Raw genomic sequence first — 23,961 nt, forward strand, 5'->3', positions numbered from 1 at the left:
TACTTTTTTGGAACATTTAAATCAAAATTATTATATTTAAAAACATTATTTTAATTCAAATGAGAGTCAAATTAACGAGACAATACATGCGAATGCGGGATGGTTATCATGCATGAATCTGCAGCTTATTGTTTGTTTCCTGAAATGTTTGGACACATTCATCGGCTAAAGTCTATATAAGGGAACACTCTTCTTCCAGATTTTCACAAGTTGCTCAAATATTGAGTGGATTACTCTAAATTAGAAATTTTCAATGGGATTGTCGCTTTTCTTTGTTCTTCTAGCCCTTCCTAGCTTCATCCTCTTCTTTCTCCAAAAACATAGAAACAAAAATGCTGCCAAGTTTCTTCATCCCCCTGGCCCGTCTGGTCTTCCCTTGATCGGCAACTTACTCCAGCTTAATAGCTCAGCGGCTACTCATATTTATCTTTGGGAGCTCTCTCAAAAATATGGTCCTTTAATGTCCTTGCAACTTGGTCATAGACAAACTCTAGTAATTTCTTCGGCAAACATGGCCAAAGAGATCATGAAAACCCATGACCTCGATTTTTGTAGCAGGCCTACTTTATGTGGCCAGCAAAAGTTATCTTATAATGGCTTAGATTTGGGTTTTTCACCTTATAATTCTTATTGGAGAGAGATTAGGAAAATATGCGTCGTCCATCTCTTTAACCCTAACAGAGTGTTACTTCATCGTCCCATTCGAGAAGATGAAGTTGCTCAAATGATCGAAAAGGTATCCAGAGCATCAGTCGGTTCGAAACCAATCAATTTGAGTGAGGCATTGATGTGTCTTACAAGTAGAATAATTTATAGAGTAAGTTTCGGCAAGAGATATGAAGAAGAAGGAACTGAAAGAAGTAGATTCGATGCGTTGCTTAAGGAAACTCAGGCCATGGTTGGGAGCTTCTTCTTTTCTGATTATATCCCTTTCATGGGTTGGGTCGATAGACTCTCCGGTTTACTTGGTCGTCTAGAAAAAAATTTCAAAGACTTTGATACCTTTTATCAAGAACTCATTGATGAACATCTTGATCCAAATCGGCCAAAACCCGAGCAAGAGGATTTTCTTGATGTTCTACTACAAATATGGAAGGATCGTGTGTTTCAAGTTGATCTCACTTTCGATCACATAAAAGCTGTGCTGATGGTAATCGATCTTCACTCAAAACTTATTTTAGTTATTTTTTAGTAAATTTTATTCAAATCACGATTTTTTAAAAAATGTTTCGTGTTCATCATTAACCTAAAAATCTCCCTCAACATTTTAAAATTGTTTCAAATTTCATTTTTTTTGGCAGTCAAATGTTAGAAGCTTGATGCAATTAGGCACTTCTGTTCCATGTGAATCTTCAAATGATCAATCAATCCACAATTTAAATACACATGGCACTAATTGTCTGTTAAATATTGTCAAGAATTTAATGTCACATTAATTGATGGAGGAGGAAGCATGTATTTGGAATAATTTAAAAGATCACAGATGAAAATTTGAAATTTAATTAAATTGATTTACATAATTATTTATTACAAATTTGAGATTTAAATTTTAGTATATAATTTAACCTTTTTTCTCATTTTCAAACTACAGCCCTCTTTAAAAAAAAGAAAAAGAAAAACAGAATTAGTAATGATAAACATGAAAGTTTTAGTTTAAGGCTGAAATGAAACAATATATTTTAAAAAGTCTCATATTGTAAATAAAATGTACTCATTTATTCAGGGTTATCATTAATTTTCTAACTTCCTAGTAGGAGTACGATTGTTACCCATTTTGTTTTCTTTTTATGTAGAATGTATTTGTTGGTGGGACCGACACCAGTGCTGCAACCGTGATTTGGGCAATGACCTTCCTAATGAAGAATCCTAGGTCTATGAAAAAAGTTCAAGAGGAAATCAGAAATCTCAATGGAAACAAAGGTTTCGTAGATGAAGATGATATTCAAGGTTTGCCATATCTTAAAGCTGTGATAAAAGAAACATTCAGATTGCAACCAACGGCTCCATTATTAGTGCCACGAGAAACAATTAGGAAGTGCAATATAGCCGGGTATGAAATACCTGCCAAAACACTAGTTTTCGTGAATGCATGGGCAGTAGGAAGAGATCCTGAAGCTTGGGAAAACCCTGGAGAGTTCTATCCTGAGAGATTCATTGGCAGCTCCATCGACTTCAAGGGACATGACTTTGGGCTCATACCATTTGGTGCTGGAAGAAGGGGCTGTCCTGGAATACATATGGGAGTTGCAACTGTAGAGCTAGCCCTTGCCAATCTGCTTTGCAAATTTGATTGGGAAATGCCGGTTGGGACGGACAAGGATGACTTAGACTTTGATGTGATACCTGGTCTTGCTATGCACAAAAAAAATGCTCTTTTCCTTGTAGCTAGGAAGTTTAATGTTTGATTCGATCCATGTAAGGTTAAATTAGTTTGCTGCTTGCTATGGTTTGGAGTGTTTCAATTACATTTTGTGTTTTGAGTGTATTTTATGATAAAATCAATGTCCACATGTGTTGGTTATGAAGAGTTATGGTCTCATAGACTTGATTTTGTGGAAGTTATAACAGAATTTTGAAGTAGTTAAACCACAACCAAAAAAATACAAATTGAGATTAGATTTATTAATAAAAACCAAATTTAACCAATTGAAATATTTAAAACAAAATTCTATCCATTTATTAGGAGTTAAATTTTGTGACTATGATTAAGTCAAGTAAAAATTCCATTGTAGCTTCCACCAAACTGAATCCATGGGATAAAAACTCTTGAAATGATAATTTTTTTTTCTTACATAATTTGTGAGCGTGTTTAAAAATTCAATTGAATTTATTTAGATTCTAATTGCATCGGACTATTTATATGGATATTTAGATTTAAAAGATCCGTAATTTAATTTATTTGAGCTTGAAAACCCGAAAGCCAATGTATCGCCCAACAAGGACCCAAGTTTTTATATTAATTAAGTTTTATTCATTTAATTTTAAAAAGTAAATAAAAGGACGAAAATCGAAATAAAAAATTGGTGGCAGTGATGTGATGCTGCCGTGAATGGCACCATCCGAAGAGAGCGGCTGGGCTGTCGATTTCATGCTGCCAGCCTCCCCCTGCAGCTTCACTCTTCCCTCCCGTGATCACCTTGTTCAGGGTAATGGTAGCTAATCCACCGTACTAAGCAACCAAAGTAGAGCTTAACAGGAAAATCAAAATTTTTAATTAAAGTGCAAGTTTGAAAACCAAGAACGCAGAAGATAGGATAGCAAAAATTATGTAATTTAAGAAATTCAAATAAAAGATCAAATATTTAAATTTGAAATTTTAAAATTTTTAAAATTATGAAACTCACCAAAGACATAGTGGAATAAAAGACATAAGCTTTTTAAATTATTACTATAATTTTTCCATTAAATTTAATTTGTGTTTTAATATTTTATATTCAAAATTATATGCATATTTTTTTTATCAAAATTATATCCAATTAAATATATAATAATAAAATATATTTCCTAGCAAAAAAAAACTTTTTTTAAAAAATAATTACATTAATTACATGAATCTTAATTATATATTTGAATATTTATGGCTTATGGAGCTGAGGTTTGTACTTATTTGTGTATTATCATTTTGTGATTTGATTGATAGATTATATGCATTCACTTTGATACAAATGATAAAATCCAATCTTGGGGTGTGAGTGAATTGTTATAATCAAAAGATAGTGGAATTGAACATGCTAATTAATTAGAAACTGAATGAGTGTATGATAAAATCCAATCTTGGGGGGTGAGTGAATTGTTATAATCAAAACGATAGTGGAATTGAAAATGATAATCAATTAGAAACTGATTGAGTCCATCTGTTTTATGCAGCATCTACCAACTATGGTTGTCTTGAGAGGTCATTTGATCTGTTAGGCAATAGTTGTGGTAGTAAAATCCTGAAACTGAACTTCACTTCTATCATCCAGACTAGTATAACTAACTGTCCTTCATCTTTCTAAAGGGTAAAAAATCCAGACACTTGTTTTTTATTTTTATTAAGTTTTTGTTATGATTTATTTTACAGGTAATGCTTGGAATCCTATGAAGCATGGACACGGACATGTTTACGATATAATATGTATATGGTGACATCATGACAATTTGTGAAAAATAAGGATATGGATATGGCAAGATAGATAATAAAAAAAGAGTATTTTTTATATATTATAATCATATGTTAAAAATATATAATAGATATCGGGTTGATTTTTAAAGGTCAATTACCCTTACAAAGAAAATTTGATGTAAATACAGCACTAAAAAAACATAGGATGTCCTTATCCGTACAAGAATTGTCTTTTTTTTTTTTTTTTCATCGAATCCGATCAAGTTCGATATGTAATGTTTTCCGACAGGTCCAGCTGGTACGTATGTCGTAAGCATTAAAGTGTTAACAATGTAACACAAATACGCAAGAGGTTCAAACGTATCCTTACTTCATAATTGGAATCTAAACCATCCATGACAAAGTTTGACCTTGTATATTTAGAAGTTTTGAGTGCTTCGCTTCTTTCCTGCCAATTAATTTTATGTTCTGTTAATAGAAGCGATAAGTTTCGCTCTACAGGCATTCGGTTTATAAAAATGATATGTTTCAGTTCACAGGCATTTGGATAGGTTGCATTATTTGTGGAGACAACATAACTTTCCAGTATTTAAATATTTATGGTTTCTTTTTGTTTCAAGTTCTGGTAACCCAGTTCTTGTACTGAAACAGAATGTGAACAGGGAAAATAAAGAGAGAATGAAAATGACTAACAGAAAACAAAAGTTCTGACGCAATGGAAAAATTCTAAGCTTGTAAGGGATGGTTTTCCTCCATTATTGAGCATGATACATGCTAGAATTGTGATCCACTGTAGCCAGTTGACAAATACTGATATCCCGACTTAAGATGTGCAGTTGTTCGAACATAGCAATAATTATGAGTCGCATAAAAAATTCAAGCTACAAAAATTGCCTAAAATAAGCTGTGATGTTTTTTGCATTCATTTTGAAGGAAGTACAATGCTGGGTTTGCATAATTTATGAGACAATATTTGGAGTAGCATGCTGATTCAGTTTAGACTCCTTAAAGATTGTCAGGCTCGTTTCACATGAAGAAGTTGATCTGAAATTCTGCAGAATAAATTGAGCATAGTTATTTATAAGCTTCTGCAGAATAAATGGATGCTTGAGTTTGTGTTCTTTTATGTCAAGACATAGGACATCCCCCTGATTTGATGATTGAAATGAGCTCCTCAAACCAATACTTGCGCTTAGCAGCTGGAACACTTTGCCTCGATCAACGTAGATGTTTCTTTACGCCAACCCAGAGTGCTTATAAAGATCTAAGAAGCATATAAAAATGTTTAGTGCCTACTATAAATAGTTAAAATTCATACATAAAGGCAAACAGTTCTCCAAGCAAGTATAAAAGAAAACCACATGAAGCTCTGTTGCTTTACATTGTTTATCATATAACCTCAGGTTCGTCAAAAGCTCAATCCAGACAAAGATTTTCATTTGTGGCTCCAACAAACTGAAAGAAACTATCATCGGAAAAAACAAAGACTTTTGATCAATGTTTTATGGATCGGATATGTTATGTCATCAATATGAAGAATTGTGCTAGAGTGGAATGAAACTTCTAAACATTATTGCACAACAGAATGATATTACAAAGAATTTTAACACTGTTACATTTCGAATATCAATTTTGCATTTGTAGAAGGCCCTAGCTCAGCCAAATTTACCTGCTTGATGCAGTTCTTACCCTATCTTATCATTTATGTTTGCACTGCTGACACAGAAAAGATTTCTGTTGTAGGAAAGGAGCTGCTGCCCTAAGAACTTCGAAACCACCAATGAATTGAAGTTATTTCGTCATGTCAGACAAGTTCCACAACATCAGATTTTTGTTTTGAAGCATTTGGAATAAAAATGGCAGTACAAAAAAGGGGAGAAAAAAAAAGGAGAGAAAGGAATCCTAACAAGGCTGGAAATTTTCATTATGCTAAGTATTATGATTTCTTATAATATATGGTTTCTGATCATAAACAAGGAACCTATATACTCAAAGAGTATGATATATGGGCTATGGATGGTGGAACACGATTCACGGGTATGGAATGTTCAAGGCACTTATTGCCGGTTCTGGAAGACCACCTTATTCAGTTTAAAAGACAAAATTATGGTAAATTAAACATAAAATATAAAAGATTTTCCTTCACTATAAAAGAAGAACCTTTCAAAATGATTTCAGAACCCTGGAAATAACTAATTTTTTTGGCAGTCTGTGTATAGTTGTAACATTACCACTTTCATAGGAAACAATGTTTCCCTTGGGGGAATTTTGGCGCCACTGACACTGTCCTCACTCCCAAGTCGGGCAATGAATCTTTAATATCTCATCATTTAAAAGAAATTGAGTTCTCAATGGGTTTGACGCAGAGATTTTGGTATTGACTCATTCAGGCTGCCATAGGGTCAATTTGACAGCAGTGAAGGCAATGCATGCTTCAGCTAAGTAAACAGCATTCTTCTTTTTCAGGTCTTTCCATCCGCTTTTGCAAACCACTTTGTGTGCTCCTAAGAAGGCACTACTCACTAGTCTCTGCGAGTCACTGAAACCAGAATTAGATATCAAATAAATCTTCAAGCATAAAAGAAGATAACAAACATTTAATAATTGAAACTATTCTTGAATGATTATGCCAAAAAAAAAATCAGAAGTCAATGAAACAAAATGATTAATAGATATAAACATTTAACATATCTGTTCTGTTCTTGAAATTGTCCTATAGGGAATTTTTACCAGAAGACTGAAAGAAATATGTTTCATAGACTACAAAAAAGAATTTTCTAAAGTTTTCTAACTTTTAGTAAACAATCCAATGCCATAGTTACTCAGTCTTTTCTGTGACCAATCACAGGTATGGCAGAAGGAAGTACACATAAAGAAAAGCCAAAGACATGAGGATATCATGAATGAGTCATTAACATAAGAAAAAAATATATATAGAAATAAACTATAAGACCTACTCATTCTGAAACTATTCCTAAATTTTCTTTTAAAATGGTAGCAAAACATTGAATCCATGTATCAAACCTGGAGAGAACCATCTGCAAGTTCCAATAACTTCTAAATTAAATCATTATACTCCATGACGGAAGGAAGAACTTCTTTCTCAATTCTGCAAATATAGATTACACTACAATCAAAAGTTTTGCATAAAAGAGATTCACTCGTTTCTAACAAATGAGCTTCAAAAATACCTGTCCCCAATTTAATAACCAGGATTTTATCAATGCTTAAACTTAAAAGGTTAAAGTCTGAATTTGATTCCTTTACTACCTCAATCCTATCGGTTTAGTCCAACTTCAATTTTAATGAATTTAGTCCATGTAGTTTTATTAAACATAGATTTTTTATACATATTTCATTTCATTGTAAAACAAAAAGCTATGTGTGTAATGGATTGAACTAGTGAACATTCTATTATGAAATAAAAAAAATAATAATCAAGAATATAAATCACTTGAGCACTTGATTTAATAGTACGTTCATGTTCTTCAAATAAGTAGCATATAATTGCAAAGTTGACATACACCTGATTTCTGGGCGTTTCTTCCGGTAACAAATTAGCAATTAGAATGCAAGGAATGTGGGCTATTTTGGGCCACTCTTGTCCTTCATCCTCCTTGCATCGTTCTCTTAGCAGTGGACAGTCAACAATATCTAGTTGCAAAAGTGAGTCAAACATCTCCTTTTCCGGAAGGAATTTGATCACGGGGCAGCTTCGGATTTCCAATGATTCAAGAAATTTGAGATTTTGAAAGCCTTTGGAGGATAGAGTTTCCAGGTTTGGAAAACCGAAGATTGTGAGGGAGGTGAGAGTGCGGGGCAGAAGCATTTCCTCACATGGGAAAGACACCACATCTAGAGAAGCACCGTTGATGGACAAATGTTTAAGGGAGGTGAGTTTGTGCAAACCCCACTCGATCACTGACTTGCAAATATTGGGTTGCAAGATTGTAAGTGAAGTGAGATTGGGAGGGAACCCCTCTTCCGGAAATGATATCACACTTGGACAATCAAATATGAGCAATTCTCGCATAGAGACGATGTTGTGGATGCATTTAGGTAAGGCATGGAGCTTTTCACACCGAGAAAGGCTAAGATATCTGAGCTTGTTTAATTCACGAGGCAAAGATCTCAAATTATCACAACCGCAGATAACCATCGATTCAAGGGAAGAGTTCTCTTCAATTTCTTGAGCTATGGACTCTAGTGCTCTGCATCTTCTTATATCGAGGTATTTAAGCCCCATAGGTAACTTGCCATTGGATGACAAGGATGCCAACTTTTCACAACCATAAATGTCAACATGTTGAAGCCTAATAGGTAACTCGCCCCTTGAGGATAAAGATATCAGAGACTTACAATTTTCAATCACCAAGTGCTCTAGAAGAGGCGTGCTGTTGATGTTGTTATTTACTCCATCCAGCAAGTACTGCAAATTCTCACACTCCTTAATGGTTAAACGTCTTACGTTTGGAGGCAAGTTTCCATTTGAAATTGAAATCAATCTTGGGCATCCCTCAATTCCTAGCACCGTAAGGGATCTGTAGCTGTGTAGGCTTTCTGCTAACCTTTCTAGCCTTTCACAACAGTGTATGCTCAAATGTTCAATATGGCAAGGGATTCCTAACTGCATATGCTCTTCCTTTCCGTCCTCTGCCCCTATGGAAACAAGTCTTGAGCAATTATGAATTTCCAAAAAGCGAGTAGGCCTCAAATGTGTTGAGGGTCCTTCCTGGTTCCGCCATGAAGAAATTAGCTCCTCACATCCACATATATAAAAAGACGTTCAGCTTTTATCAACCCTAACATCATCCCCTCCATTGGAGAAGTGAATTTTGAAATGTCTGAAAGAGAGACTCTTTCAATGAATGAGCCAGAATTTGCACAACTTGTAGACGACACCTCTTGGCACCCATTAATTTCCAAGTCAGACAACTTTGGAAGGCTTGAGAGTGAAACTACCAACTTCTCACATTCTTGAATCACAAGTCTCTCCAATGAAGGAAGACAACTAGGTAGACTTCTCAGCTGTTGACACAAATTAATCTTCAGCTTCTTCAAGGAAGGAAGACGATTAGGTAAACTTCCTAACAACTTGGGGCAATTTGAAATGATGAGCTCATGAAGGTGTTGGAAACTCCTTACATTTTCATCAACTTCACAGGGATCCCATTCCTCCCATTCTGGCATGTCCTGAAAACGTAATCTCTCTAGTGACGGAAATGCATTAATCGATAGATCCTTTCCAAAAATATTAGCACCCACTTTTTTAACCTTACTCATCCTCCGGATAGAAAGCGATTTTAGCGACGTTAATCTTCCAACAGCTGGTAATAATGTGCAATTTGGACAGTAATACAGATCCAGAATCGATAGCTTTCCAAATGAAGGATCTCCGAACCAATTTGGGAATGTTTCACCTCCATAACATTCGATGGTAAGCCTTTCAAGCATTTTAGGAGGTTGGAGTGAATCCAAGATGTCCTTGTGAATTTCTTCTCCGGCGAAATTATAACTCCACTCTAAAGCTAAATCACGAAGGTTCGACTTATAACATAACCCAGCCACCCATGCATCTTGAGCTTTGACAACATTCTGCAATTCTGAAATAACAAGTCCACCCTTAAGATTAGACAAATTCTCCATCTCCCTTATCTTACGGCCATTGTCTTGACTGACAACAAAATTTGTCAATGTTTGGAAATTGGTTAGTTCACCGATTCCCATTGGCATCATTTTTATTGAATCTGCACCTCTAATGTCAAGATGCCTTAGGTTAATTAAAAATCTCATTTCAGAAGGAAACTCTTCAAGACGAGAACACCCCCGCAACAGCAAGGTCTCTAAATTGTAAAGCTTGCATATTGAATCCGGTAGAGTTTTGATTATAGTGCCAGAAAAATTTAGATAACGCAGATGCACCAAATCTCCAATAATATTGGGAAACTCCGTCAGGTAGCACCCTTGTAAAGAAAACACCCTTAAGTATTTAAATTCTGGCAACAACTCACTGAGAACTTGATTAGAGATATACCTCCACCCTTCGGGCATCTTCAACGGTAGGAAGGTTCTTAAACCCTTCTTTCCGTAAAAGACTTGGAACATTTTAATTCTGTCTTTCCTACCACCAATGTAAGATGAATGGCGAGCATGACTGGAAACGTTCAATGCCTTGTCACCCTCCACTCTGAAGCATATATCTTTGGCAACTGAATGAGCCAAATCATTAATCAGATCATGCATTATATATCGAGAATCATCCTTGTTGGATATTTCAAAAAATGACCTTTGTACAAGTTCTTGAAAGTACTCATGACCCAAATCTTCATTTTGCTTTGTAGCTTCCACTCGCAGAAAGCCTTCTGCCATCCATAACAAGACTATTTCTTCCTCGGTAAATTCATAGTCTTTGGGGAGTAAGGCACAGTAAGCAAAACATCGCTTTAGATCTGCAGGAAGATGATGATAGCTTAATCGTAAAGCTTGAAATATGTTACTCCTCTCTTCTGGTAAATTCCAAATCTCACTTTTTAGTATCTCTTTCCATTTACCAATGTCCACCTTATTGCGCAAAAGGCCTCCAATGGTCTTAGCTGCCAAGGGCAAACCCTTGCACCTTTTCGCAATCTGTACAACAAATTCTCCCAAGTTTGGATGCCCACTAAAATCTTTTGCTCCTAATGCATGTTGAGTTAATATAGAAATGCAATCATCATCTGACAACGTTGGCAGCTTGTAATCTGGGATAGTACCCACCATTGATGAAACAGTTTTATCACGTGTTGTCACAACAATCGTAGTTCCTACGCCAAAAGGGGATATTAGACGACTCCAATCATCATAGTTTTGAAGCCAAAAATCATCCAAAATCAGAAGTAGTTTTTTCTCCACCAGCTTCTTCTCCAATTCTGTTTGAAGCTTATTCAAATCATCTCCAGCATTAGAAGATTCAGAACTAACTGATCGCAAAATTGATTTCGTTATCTCCTCCATCTTAAAGTCTTCAGAAACACAGACCCATGCTTTAAGATCAAAATGATTATCTACACGACTATCATTGTAGACAAGCTGAGCAAGCGTTGTTTTGCCAATCCCTCCCATGCCAACGATGGGAATCACAGAAGCTCCAAAAATATTGCTATTATCACTCCCAAAAATCAATTCAAGGATTGCTTCCTAGTCTTTTTCCCGACCGCAGATTTGAGTTTCATTCACCAAGCAAGTGGTTGATCGCCATTCCAATGCTCTTTTTCGCCTCCCACCACCACTTTTAGTCAAAGCCAAGACACCTTTTTGTGCTTCTAAATTTTGAAATCTAGCAGTGATTTCTTTTATCTTGGACATCATTTCCTTATTAAATGATAAATGACTGCTGAACCTGGTAACGCAAGTATGAACGAGCTTTTGTACCTTACTGGCGCTGTGATCTTGATGTTCCCTCTTTAACTTGAGTCGCAAAGCTTCTGTAGCAAACTCATCCAATATGTCATCCGCATCGTATGCCAAGTCTTGAAGCTGGACCAACCAACTTTTCACATGCCGGTCCTTCTCTGCATCATCTAGCACTGCATGAATATTGTGCAAAGTCTTTTCCCACTTCTTGAGTTCCTCGCAAACTTCCTTCTCAGTTACAAAGTTGAGAAACTCAGAAGAGGCCAACTTACTAAACAACCCTTCAAAGAACACAGATAAAGCAGCTTCAACGACGGACATGGCTTTTGACCTGCAAAAACACAGAGATTATGTGTATAAACTTGAAACAGATGAGGGAAAAAAAGGTGGTGCATCCAAAAAGAAAGAGATGCTCAATCAGTAATTTATGAAGGGCAATGGGTAGTAGGCTTTACTCTACGCCATTCTTATCAGATGAACTAATTTTACTATCTAACCATATATAACTTCTTTCAAAGGCCTTATCTTTATTAACCAATCCCACAATTAACCTTTCAAGCAAACCTTTGCCTTCAAACAATTCCACTTACTCTCGTCTCTTAATCTATTATCCAACCAATGAGTAACTAAAGATGACCAAGAAACAATCAAGAAAAATTTTCAATTCTAATTCCTGATCTTTTGCCTTTACTAGTAAAACGGCAGTACATTACCCTATGCCTTTGAAAATAACTCTAAATCCATCAGTAGAGAGTTGTGATCCAAATAATAAATGCAATTATCATATGAGATACAACCAATTGAAAGAAAGGATTTAAGCACATATCAATAGTTGCCCCTTCACTCAAAGAACTTATAGAACAATGGAAATATGCTTTGATATAGATTAAATTTCCATTATGAAATTTGAGGATGTGGATTGTCATCTCAAACATTCAATTTGTAGAAACATTACATATTTTTTAAAGTTTGCATTTTAATGTTATAGGCAATAAATCTTGAGTTCTCTTAATTTTGTTTGTAATTGTTCAAATATAAATTCCCGCATAACTTATTTCCCAAATGAATTCTAAGCCTAAAGCCTCCAAATTTTCATTCAACACACCTCAAGCAATTCTCTTGTCTCTCTTTGACAAACTCAATTCTAAACCTTCTCCAAAATTTTTCTTTAAATCTAGAGGAAATCTCATCATCTCTCCGATTTCGAACGTCCAAAACAACTCCCTTATCCATCCATAACCACCGAAGTAGCCTAAAACCTCACTCAAAGCTTCCAACTTATTACAAACCTCTATCTAACTTTTCACGAAAACCCGGAAGAACCTAAATCCACATCACTTGCCACTTCACTAGGCATATCATCCAAACCACGTCATCTCAACCATATCATCTTTCCAAATCCAACCAAAACTCTATCTAAAAGTTCAAAGTCCAACCAAGACTCTGTCCAAAAAGTCCAATCAAATCAAAACTCTACTCAAAGAGTTTAAGTCCAACCAAAACTTAACCTTAAAAGTTATTGTTTCACCAAAGTGCTCTAAAAGAGTGCCAACACCCAAATTTTGTTTGAAGAGTTCTTGCCAATCTAAAATTCTTTCAAAGGGCTTGATCTAGCTAAAGCTTGGTCTTAACCCGAAAAGTTCTAATCAAGATAAAACACAGCTACACTAAACCCAACTCACAAGCTCAGACATATAGTTGTCTTATTGGATCTTGTATCACGACAATCTGCTCAGGTATAATTCCTAAAATCTTTAGACATCTTAGACTTCTCATTAAATTATGTGCAAGTGACATATCCTCCATGATCAAATATCAAGTACTCTTAGGAATGCATAATGCATACCATTTAGTTATAATTAGGATTTTTTTTTTGGGTTATAGGCGGTGAAAATTTTTACAATGTAAACTCATGTCTAGCATGTGATGTAAAATCTTGTCATATAGATTAGGCATAAAACGGAATGTTCTAAATATGCCCTCGAGGCATATTCTTGTACTATCATCTAAGTATGTCATTTATACTAGATCACATTACATGTTTCTTTAGTTAGTCTTTATTGTCTTTGTAATATAATGGGATGAACTACTTAATTTAATACAATTGTTCGATAACACATTGTTTGCATTATTTAATGATTGATAAAGAACTCAAGGTTGTCAACCCATAGGTATTTTTCTAGATGCATGCATTAGATGTATGCATGACTGCACGAAACATATAACTTCTTTATACAAATTGCTTGTCATCAAGAATAAAAAGGAAAGGCATGCTCTTTAATCCATAAGCAAGTCAGGATGTTGGTTTGAAATGGATAAGTAAATGCTAGGTTTATCCCTAACAAGGTTTAGAGCTTTAATTCTTCTAATATCTTGTTTACTATTTTCGAACTAAGCTTTTTGATAAATACGACTGGGATATTGAAATTAGTATCGATTCCTGAAATATAAATAAATCGATTAATGACTCATAATCAATCTTAGTTTTCAACACTAAGAAGAGTACTAGAGGTGAAACCCACTAGAGGTGAAACCCACATCACTCACACCTTTGTTTAAAGGAGCATTAAAAAATAAAATAAAATAAATAAAATTTTAAAATTCTTCAGACAAACCAAACCTCAATGTAATAATTGTCTATATGTCTTCACACAATTTCTATTTCATAAAAAATATACAATGATAGACATTTGTAAACACACCATTTAATCCAAAGATGAAATTTTAAGAAATTCAAAAGTGTACAATTTTCTAAAAAATTTCTAAATGAGAATTTTTCTAAATTTCATTGAAATGTTGGAGAATTTAGAAAATTATTTCAATATTACGAATTTTCATTTATTTCTATAAATAAAAATGAAAAAAATTAATTTGATAGAAAAGTAATCAACAAAAGAATTTTCATTTATTTCTAAAAATAAAAATGAAAAAAATTAAATTGATAGAAAATTAATTGTTAAAATAAAAAAGGGATAAAAGAGTTGAGAATGTAATTGATAATTGTATATGCATTTTATCACATAATGCTTAATAAATTTTGAAATAAGTGGGGAATTTGACTAATGAAACTTTTAAAAAATTTGTAAGTGTGAAATTTTCTTAAAATTTTCTATGTGAGTAAACAATTTAAAAAATTAGAATGTCAAAGATTTTCATTTTATTTCCAAAATAACAGAATTAAAGGAAAATATTAAAATTAATTTAAAATGTTTTAAAAATAAAAATGAATTATTTTCATAAAATATTTAATTAATCTAATGAGGAAACCTCTTGAAAGAAACAGAAGTATTTTCTTGAAAACTATTGAAGGGAAAAAATTACTTTTTCTAATTACTTTTTAATGATTCCATGATACAGTTTTTGTTGCTGCTAAGTCTAAAAAAGCATTAATCTCTACAGACACAACTATACCATCAGTTCAAGGTGCAGCATAGTTGATTTAACTATTACAAAATTTGTATTTTTCTCTTGAAACTTTGTTGCATGGTCATTTTAGTTTGAAGGATTGGTTTATTTCCCTCTTGAAGCATTTGAATCCATTTATTTTTATGAATTTATTTACGAGCTGAAAATATGATTTGAAATGGTTTATCTTATAAACTTCATGGAATCAAATAATCTTTATCTTTTTCCAATATAATCAAACGTGAACTTGATTGAAGATCCATCTCTTAGCCTTTTGTATATTCTCCTTCTTTCAAATTATATGGCACTGCATTTCAAGTCTAGCAATTTCATAATGAAATATGCAAAATGGAATAACTGTGATTATGAAAGGCATTTTCATGAAATGCACTCAGAGAGGGAATGTACATCATTTTGCCTTGTGCATTTATCTTGATCATTGGCCAAAAAATATATCTTAGTTTGTTGCTTTGGTTAAATCTATTTCTTTGTTATTTCTGCATGTATGTAACAATGAGATCTTATATATCTTCTTTGATTTTATCTTGCATTACAAATTTTATGGTACTTTTTATAGCTTACCTAGTGACATTTTTCAATTAGGATGAAATATAGAGTTGCGGAAAAGATAAATGAAATATAATGTGATACATTTCTAACAGCACATTTTGAGGTTCTTGGAAAACTATTCTCTTTAGCAATAAAAGCCAAGATGAGGAATGGCGTTGTAAAGCTCTACTCAAAGCAAGTACAATTCCTTCCATGGAGTCTGTTGATGGGCAAAAGGAAAACAAATGCAAAGTGAAATGTTATTGTATGTATTAAACTTTGTGTTACATGTATATTGGAACAAATTATGTATTTAGATATTTAAATATTTATAATATTCAGTTCATGAATTTAAATTCATTTTTATTTCTTTTAACAATTTTTATTTAATTATAACAAATATTAAAAGAAAATTAAAAAAAAGTAAAAGTTTTGATTTAGCGGCATTTATATTTAAAAATGCCACTAAATGTTGAATTTAGTAATATTTGTATTAGAAAATGCCATTAAATTTAGTGATGTTTTTATTACAAATGTCGTTATTTTTAGCATTTAACGATATTTTTAAACACAAATGTTGCTAAATTAGCAACATTTTTTTCGCTACAAATGTTACCAAATTAATGATGTTTTTTATGATAAAAACGTCATTAAATTACTGGCATCTCAAATATACAAATATCGCTAAAATAGTGACGTTTTTTAGATATAAACGTTGCTAATATAGCGGTATTTTATAAAAAACACTAATATTTTTTGCGACGTGTGTATAGCCAGCACTCTGACTAGCATTTTTCGTAAACATTGCAAATCTTTTAGTGGTGTTTATAAACGTTGTTAAAAATTTTAAAAAAAAACGTCACTAAAAACTTAAACCCTTGTAGTGTCAATCTCTTTTAATCATATGAAGTATTCTCAATTCAAATAAACACATACCCATATGCGTCTTTTCAACACAACCAAATACATACCCATATGCACCCACACATCATACCCTATTGTTTGAACGTAGCAATAACTATGGGTTGCATAAAAATTTAAGCTCCAAAAATTAAATAAGCTCTGATGTTTTTTGCGTTCATATTGAAGGAAGTATTATGCAGGGTTTGCATAATATATTAGACAGTTATTGGAGTAGCATACTGATTCAATTTAGACTCCTTTGGAAACAGGCCTTTTTCGCAAGCTCCTTTCACATGAAATTGAGCTGAAATTCTGCAGAATAAATTGAGAATAGTTATTATAAGCTTCTTGTGTTCTTTTTTGTCAAGACAGGACATACCCCTGATTTGATGATTGAAATGAGCTCCTCAAACCAATACTTGAGCTCAGCAGCTGAAGCACTTTGTCTCCATCAACGTAGATGTTTCTTTATGCCGAGCCAGAATGCTTATAAAGATCTAAGAAGCATATCAAAATGTTTAGTCACTATTATAAATAGTTAAAACTTCATACATAAAGGCAAACAGTTTTCAAAGCAAGTATAAAAGAAAACCACATGAAGCTGTGTTGCTTTACATTGTTTATCATACAACCTCAGATTCTTCAAAAGCTCAATCCAGGCAAAGATTTTAACTTGTAGCTCCACCAATCTGAAAGAAACGATCATCGAAAAAACAAAGGCTGCTGATCAATGCTTTAAGGAAAGGATATTTTATGCATCAATATGAAGAATTGAGCTACAGTGGAATGAAACTTCCAAACATTATTGCACAACAGAACAATATTACAAAGAATTTTAACTTTTACATTTAGAATATCAATTTGGCCTTTACAGAAGGTCTCAGCTCAGCCAATTTTACCTCCTTGATAAAGTTCTTACCCTATCTCATCATTTATGCTTGCACCCCTGACACGGAGGAGGAAAGATTTCTGTTGTAGGAAAGGAGCTGCTGCCCTAACAACTTCGAAACCACCAATGGATTGAAGTTATTTCGTCCTGTCAGACTAGTTGCACAACAACAGATTTTTGTTTAGAAGCATTTGGGATAAAAATGGAAGTACCAAAAAAGGGGAGAAAAAAAAAAAGCGAAAGGAATCCTAGCAAGGCTGGAAGTTTTCATTATGCTAAGTATCATGATTTCTTATAATTTATGGTTTCTGATCATAAACATGGAATCTATATACTCAAGAGTATGATACATGGATTATGGATGGTGGAACATGATTCAAGGATATGAAATGTTCAAGGCACTAATTGCTGGTTCTGGAGGAGCACCTTTTTCAGATTAAAAGACAAAAATATTGTACATAAAACATAAAGTACAAATGATTTTCCTTTGCTATAAAAGGAGAACGTTTTAAAAAGATTTCAGAACCCTGGAAATAAGTAATAACTAAGTAATAACTTACCACTTTCATAGGAAACAATGTTTCCCTTGGGGAATTTTTGCGCCACTGACACTGTCCTCACTCACAAGTCTGGCAATAAAACTTTAATATCTCATCATTTATAACAAATTGAGTTCTCAATGGGATTGAGGCAGAGATTTTGGTACTGACTCATTCAGGCGGCCATATGGTCAATTTGACAGCAGTGAAGGCAATCCATACTTCTGCTAAGTAAACAGCATTCATCTTTTTCAGGTCTTTCCATCTGCTTTTGCAAACCACTTTGTGTGCTCCTATAAAGGCACTACTCACTGGCCTCTGCAACTTCCAACTGACTGAAACTAAATTTAGATATCAAATTAATCTTCACGCATATAAGAACATAACAAGCATTTAATAATTGAAACCATTCTTGAATGATTCTGCAAAAAAAAATCAGATGTCAATGAGACAAAATGATTAATAGATATAAACATTTAACATATCTGTTCTGCTCTTGAAATTGTCCCTCTACTATATTTAGTCCAATTTTAATTTTAATGAATTTCTATTTTTATTAAACATGGTTTTTTTTTCTATATATATATTTTCCATTTCAATGTAAAACAAAAAGCTGTGTGTATAAGGGATTGAACTAATGAACCTTTTATTATGGAATCGAAAAAACAATAATCATGAAAATAAATCACTTGAGCACTTTATTTAATAGTACGTTAAAGTTCTTCAAATAAGTATCATATAATTGCAAAGTGACATGTACCTTATTTCTTGGCGTTCCTTCCGTTGACAAATTAACATGAAGCTGCTTCAAACTTCAATGTAAGGTATGTGGGCTATGTTAAGAAACAAGTATTAATTCCAATGTAAGGTATGTGGGCTATTTTGGGCCACTCTTGACCTCCATCTTTCTTGCATCGTTCTTCTAGCAATGGACATCTAGAAATTTCGAGTTGCAAAAGTGAGTCAAACATCTCCTTTTCCGGAAGGAATTTGAGCTTGGGACAACTATGGATGCCCAATGATTCAAGAGACTTGAGATTTTGAAAGCCCTTGGAGGATAGAGTTTCTAGGTTTGGAAAACCGCAGATGGTGAGGGAGGTGAGAGTGCGGGGCAGAAGCATTTCCTCACATGGGAATGACACCACATCTAGAGAAGCACCGTTGATGGACAAATGTTTAAGGGAGGTTAGTTTGTGCAAACCCCACTCGATCACTGATTTGCAAATATTGGGTTGCCAGATTTGAAGTGCAGTGAGATTGGGAGGGAACCCCTCTTGTGGAAATGATATCACACTTGGACACTCAAATATGAACAATTCTCGCATAGAGACGATGTTGTGGATGCAGTTGGGTAAGGCCTGGAGTTTTTCACACCCAGAAAGATGAAGCTTTCTGAGTTTGGTGGTTAATAACACACTTCCTGGGAATGAAATCAAACTCGAACAACGCCCAATAAGAATCTCCCCAAGATGGTTGAGCTTGTTTAATCCACGAGGCAAAGAATTCAAATGATCGCAACCGTCGATAGTTATCAATTCAAGGGAAGAGTTCTGTTCAATATCTTGAGCTATGGACTCTAGTGCTGGGCAATAATTAATCCGGAGGGATTTAAGCCCCATGGGTAACTTGCCATTGGCTGACAAGGATGTCAACTTTTCACAAGAATAAATGTCAACATGTTGAAGACTAACAGGTAACTCGCCCCTTGAGGATAAAGATATCAGAGACTTGCAACCTCCAATTACCAAGTGCTCTAGAAGACGCGTGCAGTAGATGTTGTTGTTTACTCCATCCAGCAAGTACAGCAAATTCTCACACAGCATAATGGTTAAACGTCTTACATTTGGTGGCAAGTTTCCATTTGAAATTGAAATCAATCTTGGGCATCCTTCAATTCGTAGCTTCGTAAGGGATCTGCAGCTATGTATGCTTTCTGATAGCCTTTCTAGCCTTTCACAATATTGTATGGTCAAATGTTCAATATGACGAGGGATTCCTAATTGCATATGCTCTTCCTTCTCGTCCTCTGCACCTATGGAAACAAGTCTTGAACAATTGTGAATCTCCAAAAAGCGAAGAGGCCTCAAATGTGTTGAGAGTCTTTCCTGGTTCAGCCATGAAGAAATTAGCTCCTCATATCCACTTATAAAAAGATGTTCTACTTTTATCAACCCTAACATCATCCCCTCCATTGGAGAAGTGAATTTTGAAATGTTTGAAAGAGAGACTGTTTCCATGAATGAGCCAGAATTTGTACAATTAGTAGACACCACCTCTTGGCAACCATCAATTTTTAAGTCAGACAACTTCGGAAGGCTTGAGAGTGAAACTGCCAACTGCTCACATTGTTGAATCACAAGTTTCTCCAATGAAGGAAGACAACTAGGTAGACTTCTCAGTTGTTGACACAATTTAATCTCTAGCTTAGTCAAGGAAGGAAGACGATTAGGTAAACTTCCTAACAACTTGGGGCAATTTGAAATGATGAGCTCATGGAGGTGTTGGAAACTCCTTACATTTTCATCAACTTCACAGGGATCCCATTCCTCCCATTCTGGCATGCCATCAAAACATAATCTCTCTAGTGACGGAAATGCATTAATCGACAGATCCTTTCCAAAAAAATTAGCACCCACATTTTTTACCTTACTCATCCTCCGGATAGAAAGCGATTTTAGCGACAGTAATCTTCCAACAGCTGGTAATAATGTGCAATTTGGACAGTAATCCAGATCCAGAATCGATAGGTTTTCAAATGAAGGATCTCCAATCCAATTTGGGAATGTTTCACCTCCATAACATTCGATGGTGAGCCTTTCAAGCATTTTAGCAGGTTGGAGTGAATCCAACACGTCCTTGTGAATTTCTTCTCCTGCAAAATTATAACTCCACTTCAAACCTAAATCACGAAGGTTCGACTTACGACATAACCCAGCCACCCATGCATCTTGAGTTTTGACAACATTCTGCAATTCTGAAATAACAAGTCCACCCTTAAGATTAGACAAATTCTCCATCTCCCTTATCTTACGGCCATTGTCTTGACTCACAACAAAATTTGTCAATGTTTGAAGATTGGTTAGTTCACCGATTCCCATTGGCATCATTTTTATCGAACGTGCACCTGTAATGTCAAGATGCCTTAGGTTAATTAAAAATCTCATTTCAGAAGGAAACTCTTGAAGACGAAACACCCCCGCAACAGCAAGGTCTCTAAATTGTAAAGCTTGCATATTGAATCCGGCTGAGTTTCGATTAGAGTGAGAGAAAAATTTAGATAACGCAGATGCACCAAATCTCCAATAATATTGGGAGACTCCGTTAGGTAGCACCCTCGTAAAGATAACACCCTCAAGTATTTAAATTCTGGCAACAACTCACTGACAACTTGATTAGAGAAATTCCACCAACCTCCAGGCATCTTCAACGGTAGGAAGGTTCTTAAACCCTTCTTTCCGTTAAAGACTTTTAAATTTTTAATTCCGTCTTTCCTGCCATCAATGTAAGATGAATGCCGAGCATGACTGGAAACGTTCAATGCCTTGTCACCCTCCACTCTGAAGCATATATCTTTGGCAACTGATTGAGCCAAATCATTAATCAGATCATACATTATAAATCGAGACTCATCCTTGTTGGATACTTCAAAAAATTTAAAATTTTTTTGAAAATTATTAAAAGTACAAAAATAATATTTCTAATATTTTAAAAATATTTTTGATATTATTATCATAAATATTATTTATCTGTTCGATTATAATGCTCGTTAGAGTGAAATTTTTGATGTTTGAAAATTAAAAAATATATATTATTAATAAGATTTAAGCTTACAATTTAAAATTTTAATCACTTTCTTTAATAAATTTCTCTTCTCAAATTTTTGGAAAAAAATTATATCAAAACACGTTATAAAATTTAATAAAATGATAAAAACTAAAATAAAATATTCAAAAACAAAAAATTGGCAACTATACAAACCCACCCTATATCAAAATTCCAACTTTTTTTTCCTTAAAGTAAATGTACTTGTGTTGATTTGACATAAGGGTAAATCCATTTTTACTAGCAATTGGCTGACAAAGAAAAAAGTAGACCATATATCAGAAAAAAAAAATGTATCAAGCAAACTTTAAAAATCTTTAAAAGGGTGAAAATCTTTGATCTACGAATAATAGCAAACAAATTGGGACTCTGAAATCTGAAAAGAAAAACCACTTTTTATAACACTCTGTTATCAAATGTTGTAAGTACCCATTTAATCTGAGATTTTAAATTTCAAAAGTTTTTGTTTAACTTTTAATTGGACTATAAACTGATCAATTTAAGTCCGAATTATTATTTGTCTCTAATTAGTAACTTTGGGTTTTAGTCGATTAATAGGGCTAACCAATAGTCCATTCTCCCTTCTTATAATAAACCATTTTATTTTATTTCCCCTCTTATATCTTTTATCCAAATTTTTATATATTTTATTATTTTTAAACAATTGAAACAAAAATAAAAATAAAATAAATACAAAAAATTGAAAAATAAAAAAATAATTATGAAAATCTGGATAAACAAAAGTAGATAAATCATAAAATTTTTAAAGAAATATCCTAAAAAACAAGAATCAAATCATTGATTGGGCATCTCTTTCTTTTTAGATGCAACACTTTTTTTTGCCTCATTTCTTTCAAGTTTTTCATCTTAATTGCATTTTTTGTTATCTCTTTGGAAATTATTTTATCGGTAGAATTAGTTTATATTATCTTTAATAGCCTTAAAATAATATCTATAATAAACATTTTTCATTACTTTTTTATTATTTTATTATTTAAATATTAAAAATTTTTAATTTTTCATTTTAATAGCCTTAAAATTTGATTCTTGTTTGTCCCTCTTTGAGAAAGTCAATTCTAAACCTCCTCCAAAATTTTTCTTAAAATCTAGAGGAAATCTCATCATCTCTCTCATTTCGAACCTTCAAAACACCTTCCTTATCCATCCATAACCACCGAAGTAGCCTAAAACCCTGGTCAAAGCTTCCGACTTATTACAAACCTCTAACTTTTGTGAAAACCTTGAAAAATCTAATCTGTCATAGTCTGTCAATAAGCATACCCTACTGTCACTCACCACATCACCTTGCCTTGTCACCTAAATCCACATCACTAGGCATATCATCCAACCACATCATCTCAGCTATATCACCTTTCAAATCCAACCAAAACTCTATCTTGGAAATTTAGTTATAATTAGGACTTATTTTCTTGTTAAAGACAGTGAAAATTTTTGCAATGTAAACTCATGTCTAGCATGTGATGTAAAATCTTGTCACATAGATTAGAAATAAAACGATATGTTCTAAATATGCCCTTGAGGCATCTTATTGAACTATCATCTAAGTATGTCATTTATAATAGATCACATTACATGTTTCTTTGGTTAGTCTTTATTGTCTTTGCAATAGAACGGAATGAACTACTTGATTTTAATACAATTGTTTGACAACATATTGTTTGCATCATTTAATGATTGATAAAGAACTCAAGGTTGTCATCCTACAAGTATTTTTCTAGATGCATACGTGACAACACGAAACAATAAATAGTTTATACAAATTGCTTGTCATCAAGAATAAAAAGGAAAGGCATGCTCTTTAATCCATAAGCAAGTCGAGATGTTGGTTTGAAATGGATAAGTAAAGGCTAGGCTTATCTCTAACAAGGTTTAGAGCATTGATTCCTCTAATATCCTATTTAATATTTTTGAATTAAATTTTTTGATTAAAATGACTGTTACCTTGAAATCAGTATTGATTCCTAAAATATAAATAAATTGATTGACAATTCATAATCAAATCTTAGTTCTCAACATTGAAAAGCGTACTAAAGGTGAAACCCGCATTGCTCACATCTTTGTTTAAAAGAGCATTTAAAAAAATGAAAAAATAAATAAAGTTTTAAAGTTCTTCAGACAAACGTAATAATTGTTTATGTCTTCACACAATTTCTGTTTTATAAAAAATGTGCAACAATAAACAATTGTAGACACACCATTTAATCCAATAATGAAATTTTAAGAAATTCAAAAGTGTTCAATTTTTATAAAAAATTTCTAAATGAAAACTTCTCTAAATTTCATCAAAATGTTGGAGAATTTAGAATATTATTTCAATATTACAAATTTTCATTTAT

At 33.5% G+C, this 23,961-nt stretch overlaps 4 protein-coding genes across 4 annotated transcripts; 1 reads left to right on the forward strand and 3 right to left on the reverse strand.

The window, feature by feature from the left end:
• Positions 1–139: 139 nt before the first annotated feature.
• On the forward strand, positions 140–2,527 carry LOC111309417 (cytochrome P450 83B1-like). Its single transcript, XM_089748869.1, has 2 exons — positions 140–1,150; positions 1,794–2,527. Exons 1-2 carry the CDS (start codon positions 254–256, stop codon positions 2,403–2,405), a joined length of 1,509 nt encoding a protein of 502 aa, XP_089604995.1. The 5' UTR covers positions 140–253; the 3' UTR covers positions 2,406–2,527.
• Positions 2,528–7,074: 4,547 nt separating this feature from the next.
• On the reverse strand, positions 7,075–13,187 carry LOC111309419 (putative disease resistance RPP13-like protein 1). The gene is made up of 2 exons (XM_089748870.1): positions 7,632–13,187; positions 7,075–7,214 (listed from the first exon to the last, which is right to left on the reverse strand). Exon 1 carries the CDS (start codon positions 11,204–11,206, stop codon positions 8,858–8,860), a length of 2,349 nt encoding a protein of 782 aa, XP_089604996.1. The 5' UTR covers positions 11,207–13,187; the 3' UTR covers positions 7,075–7,214; positions 7,632–8,857.
• On the reverse strand, positions 11,282–12,730 carry LOC149513563 (putative disease resistance RPP13-like protein 1). The gene is made up of 2 exons (XM_089748718.1): positions 12,603–12,730; positions 11,282–11,828 (listed from the first exon to the last, which is right to left on the reverse strand). Exons 1-2 carry the CDS (start codon positions 12,728–12,730, stop codon positions 11,282–11,284), a joined length of 675 nt encoding a protein of 224 aa, XP_089604844.1.
• A 4,766-nt stretch (positions 13,188–17,953) lies between the features above and the next one.
• LOC149513564 (putative disease resistance protein At3g14460) lies at positions 17,954–20,880 on the reverse strand. The gene is made up of 2 exons (XM_089748719.1): positions 18,681–20,880; positions 17,954–18,123 (listed from the first exon to the last, which is right to left on the reverse strand). The coding sequence occupies exons 1-2, from the start codon at positions 20,878–20,880 to the stop codon at positions 17,954–17,956; spliced, it is 2,370 nt and encodes a 789-aa protein (XP_089604845.1).
• Between the last annotated feature and the right edge of the window lie 3,081 nt (positions 20,881–23,961).

This window comes from Durio zibethinus, chromosome 19 (assembly GCF_047325235.1).
Source record: "Durio zibethinus cultivar Kanyao isolate XHJ-2024 chromosome 19, ASM4732523v1, whole genome shotgun sequence".
NCBI classification, from domain to species: domain Eukaryota; kingdom Viridiplantae; phylum Streptophyta; class Magnoliopsida; order Malvales; family Malvaceae; genus Durio; species Durio zibethinus.

Excerpts from the sequence above, each read along its gene's own strand:
- LOC149513564 (XM_089748719.1), bottom strand. The coding sequence starts at position 20,880 with ATGGGAATCGGTGAACTAACCAATCTTCAAACATTGACAAATTTTGTT. Across the intron at positions 18,124-18,680 it reads ACGATGCAAGAAAGATGGAG|TTTCAGTCAGTTGGAAGTTG; the intron begins GTCAAGAGTGGC and ends ATCTAAATTTAG.
- LOC111309417 (XM_089748869.1), top strand. The coding sequence starts at position 254 with ATGGGATTGTCGCTTTTCTTTGTTCTTCTAGCCCTTCCTAGCTTCATC. Across the intron at positions 1,151-1,793 it reads ACATAAAAGCTGTGCTGATG|AATGTATTTGTTGGTGGGAC; the intron begins GTAATCGATCTT and ends CTTTTTATGTAG.
- LOC149513563 (XM_089748718.1), bottom strand. The coding sequence starts at position 12,730 with ATGGATAAGGGAGTTGTTTTGGACGTTCGAAATCGGAGAGATGATGAG. Across the intron at positions 11,829-12,602 it reads AGACAAGAGAATTGCTTGAG|GTCAAAAGCCATGTCCGTCG; the intron begins GTGTGTTGAATG and ends GTGTTTTTGCAG.
- LOC111309419 (XM_089748870.1), bottom strand. The coding sequence starts at position 11,206 with ATGGGAGGGATTGGCAAAACAACGCTTGCTCAGCTTGTCTACAATGAT.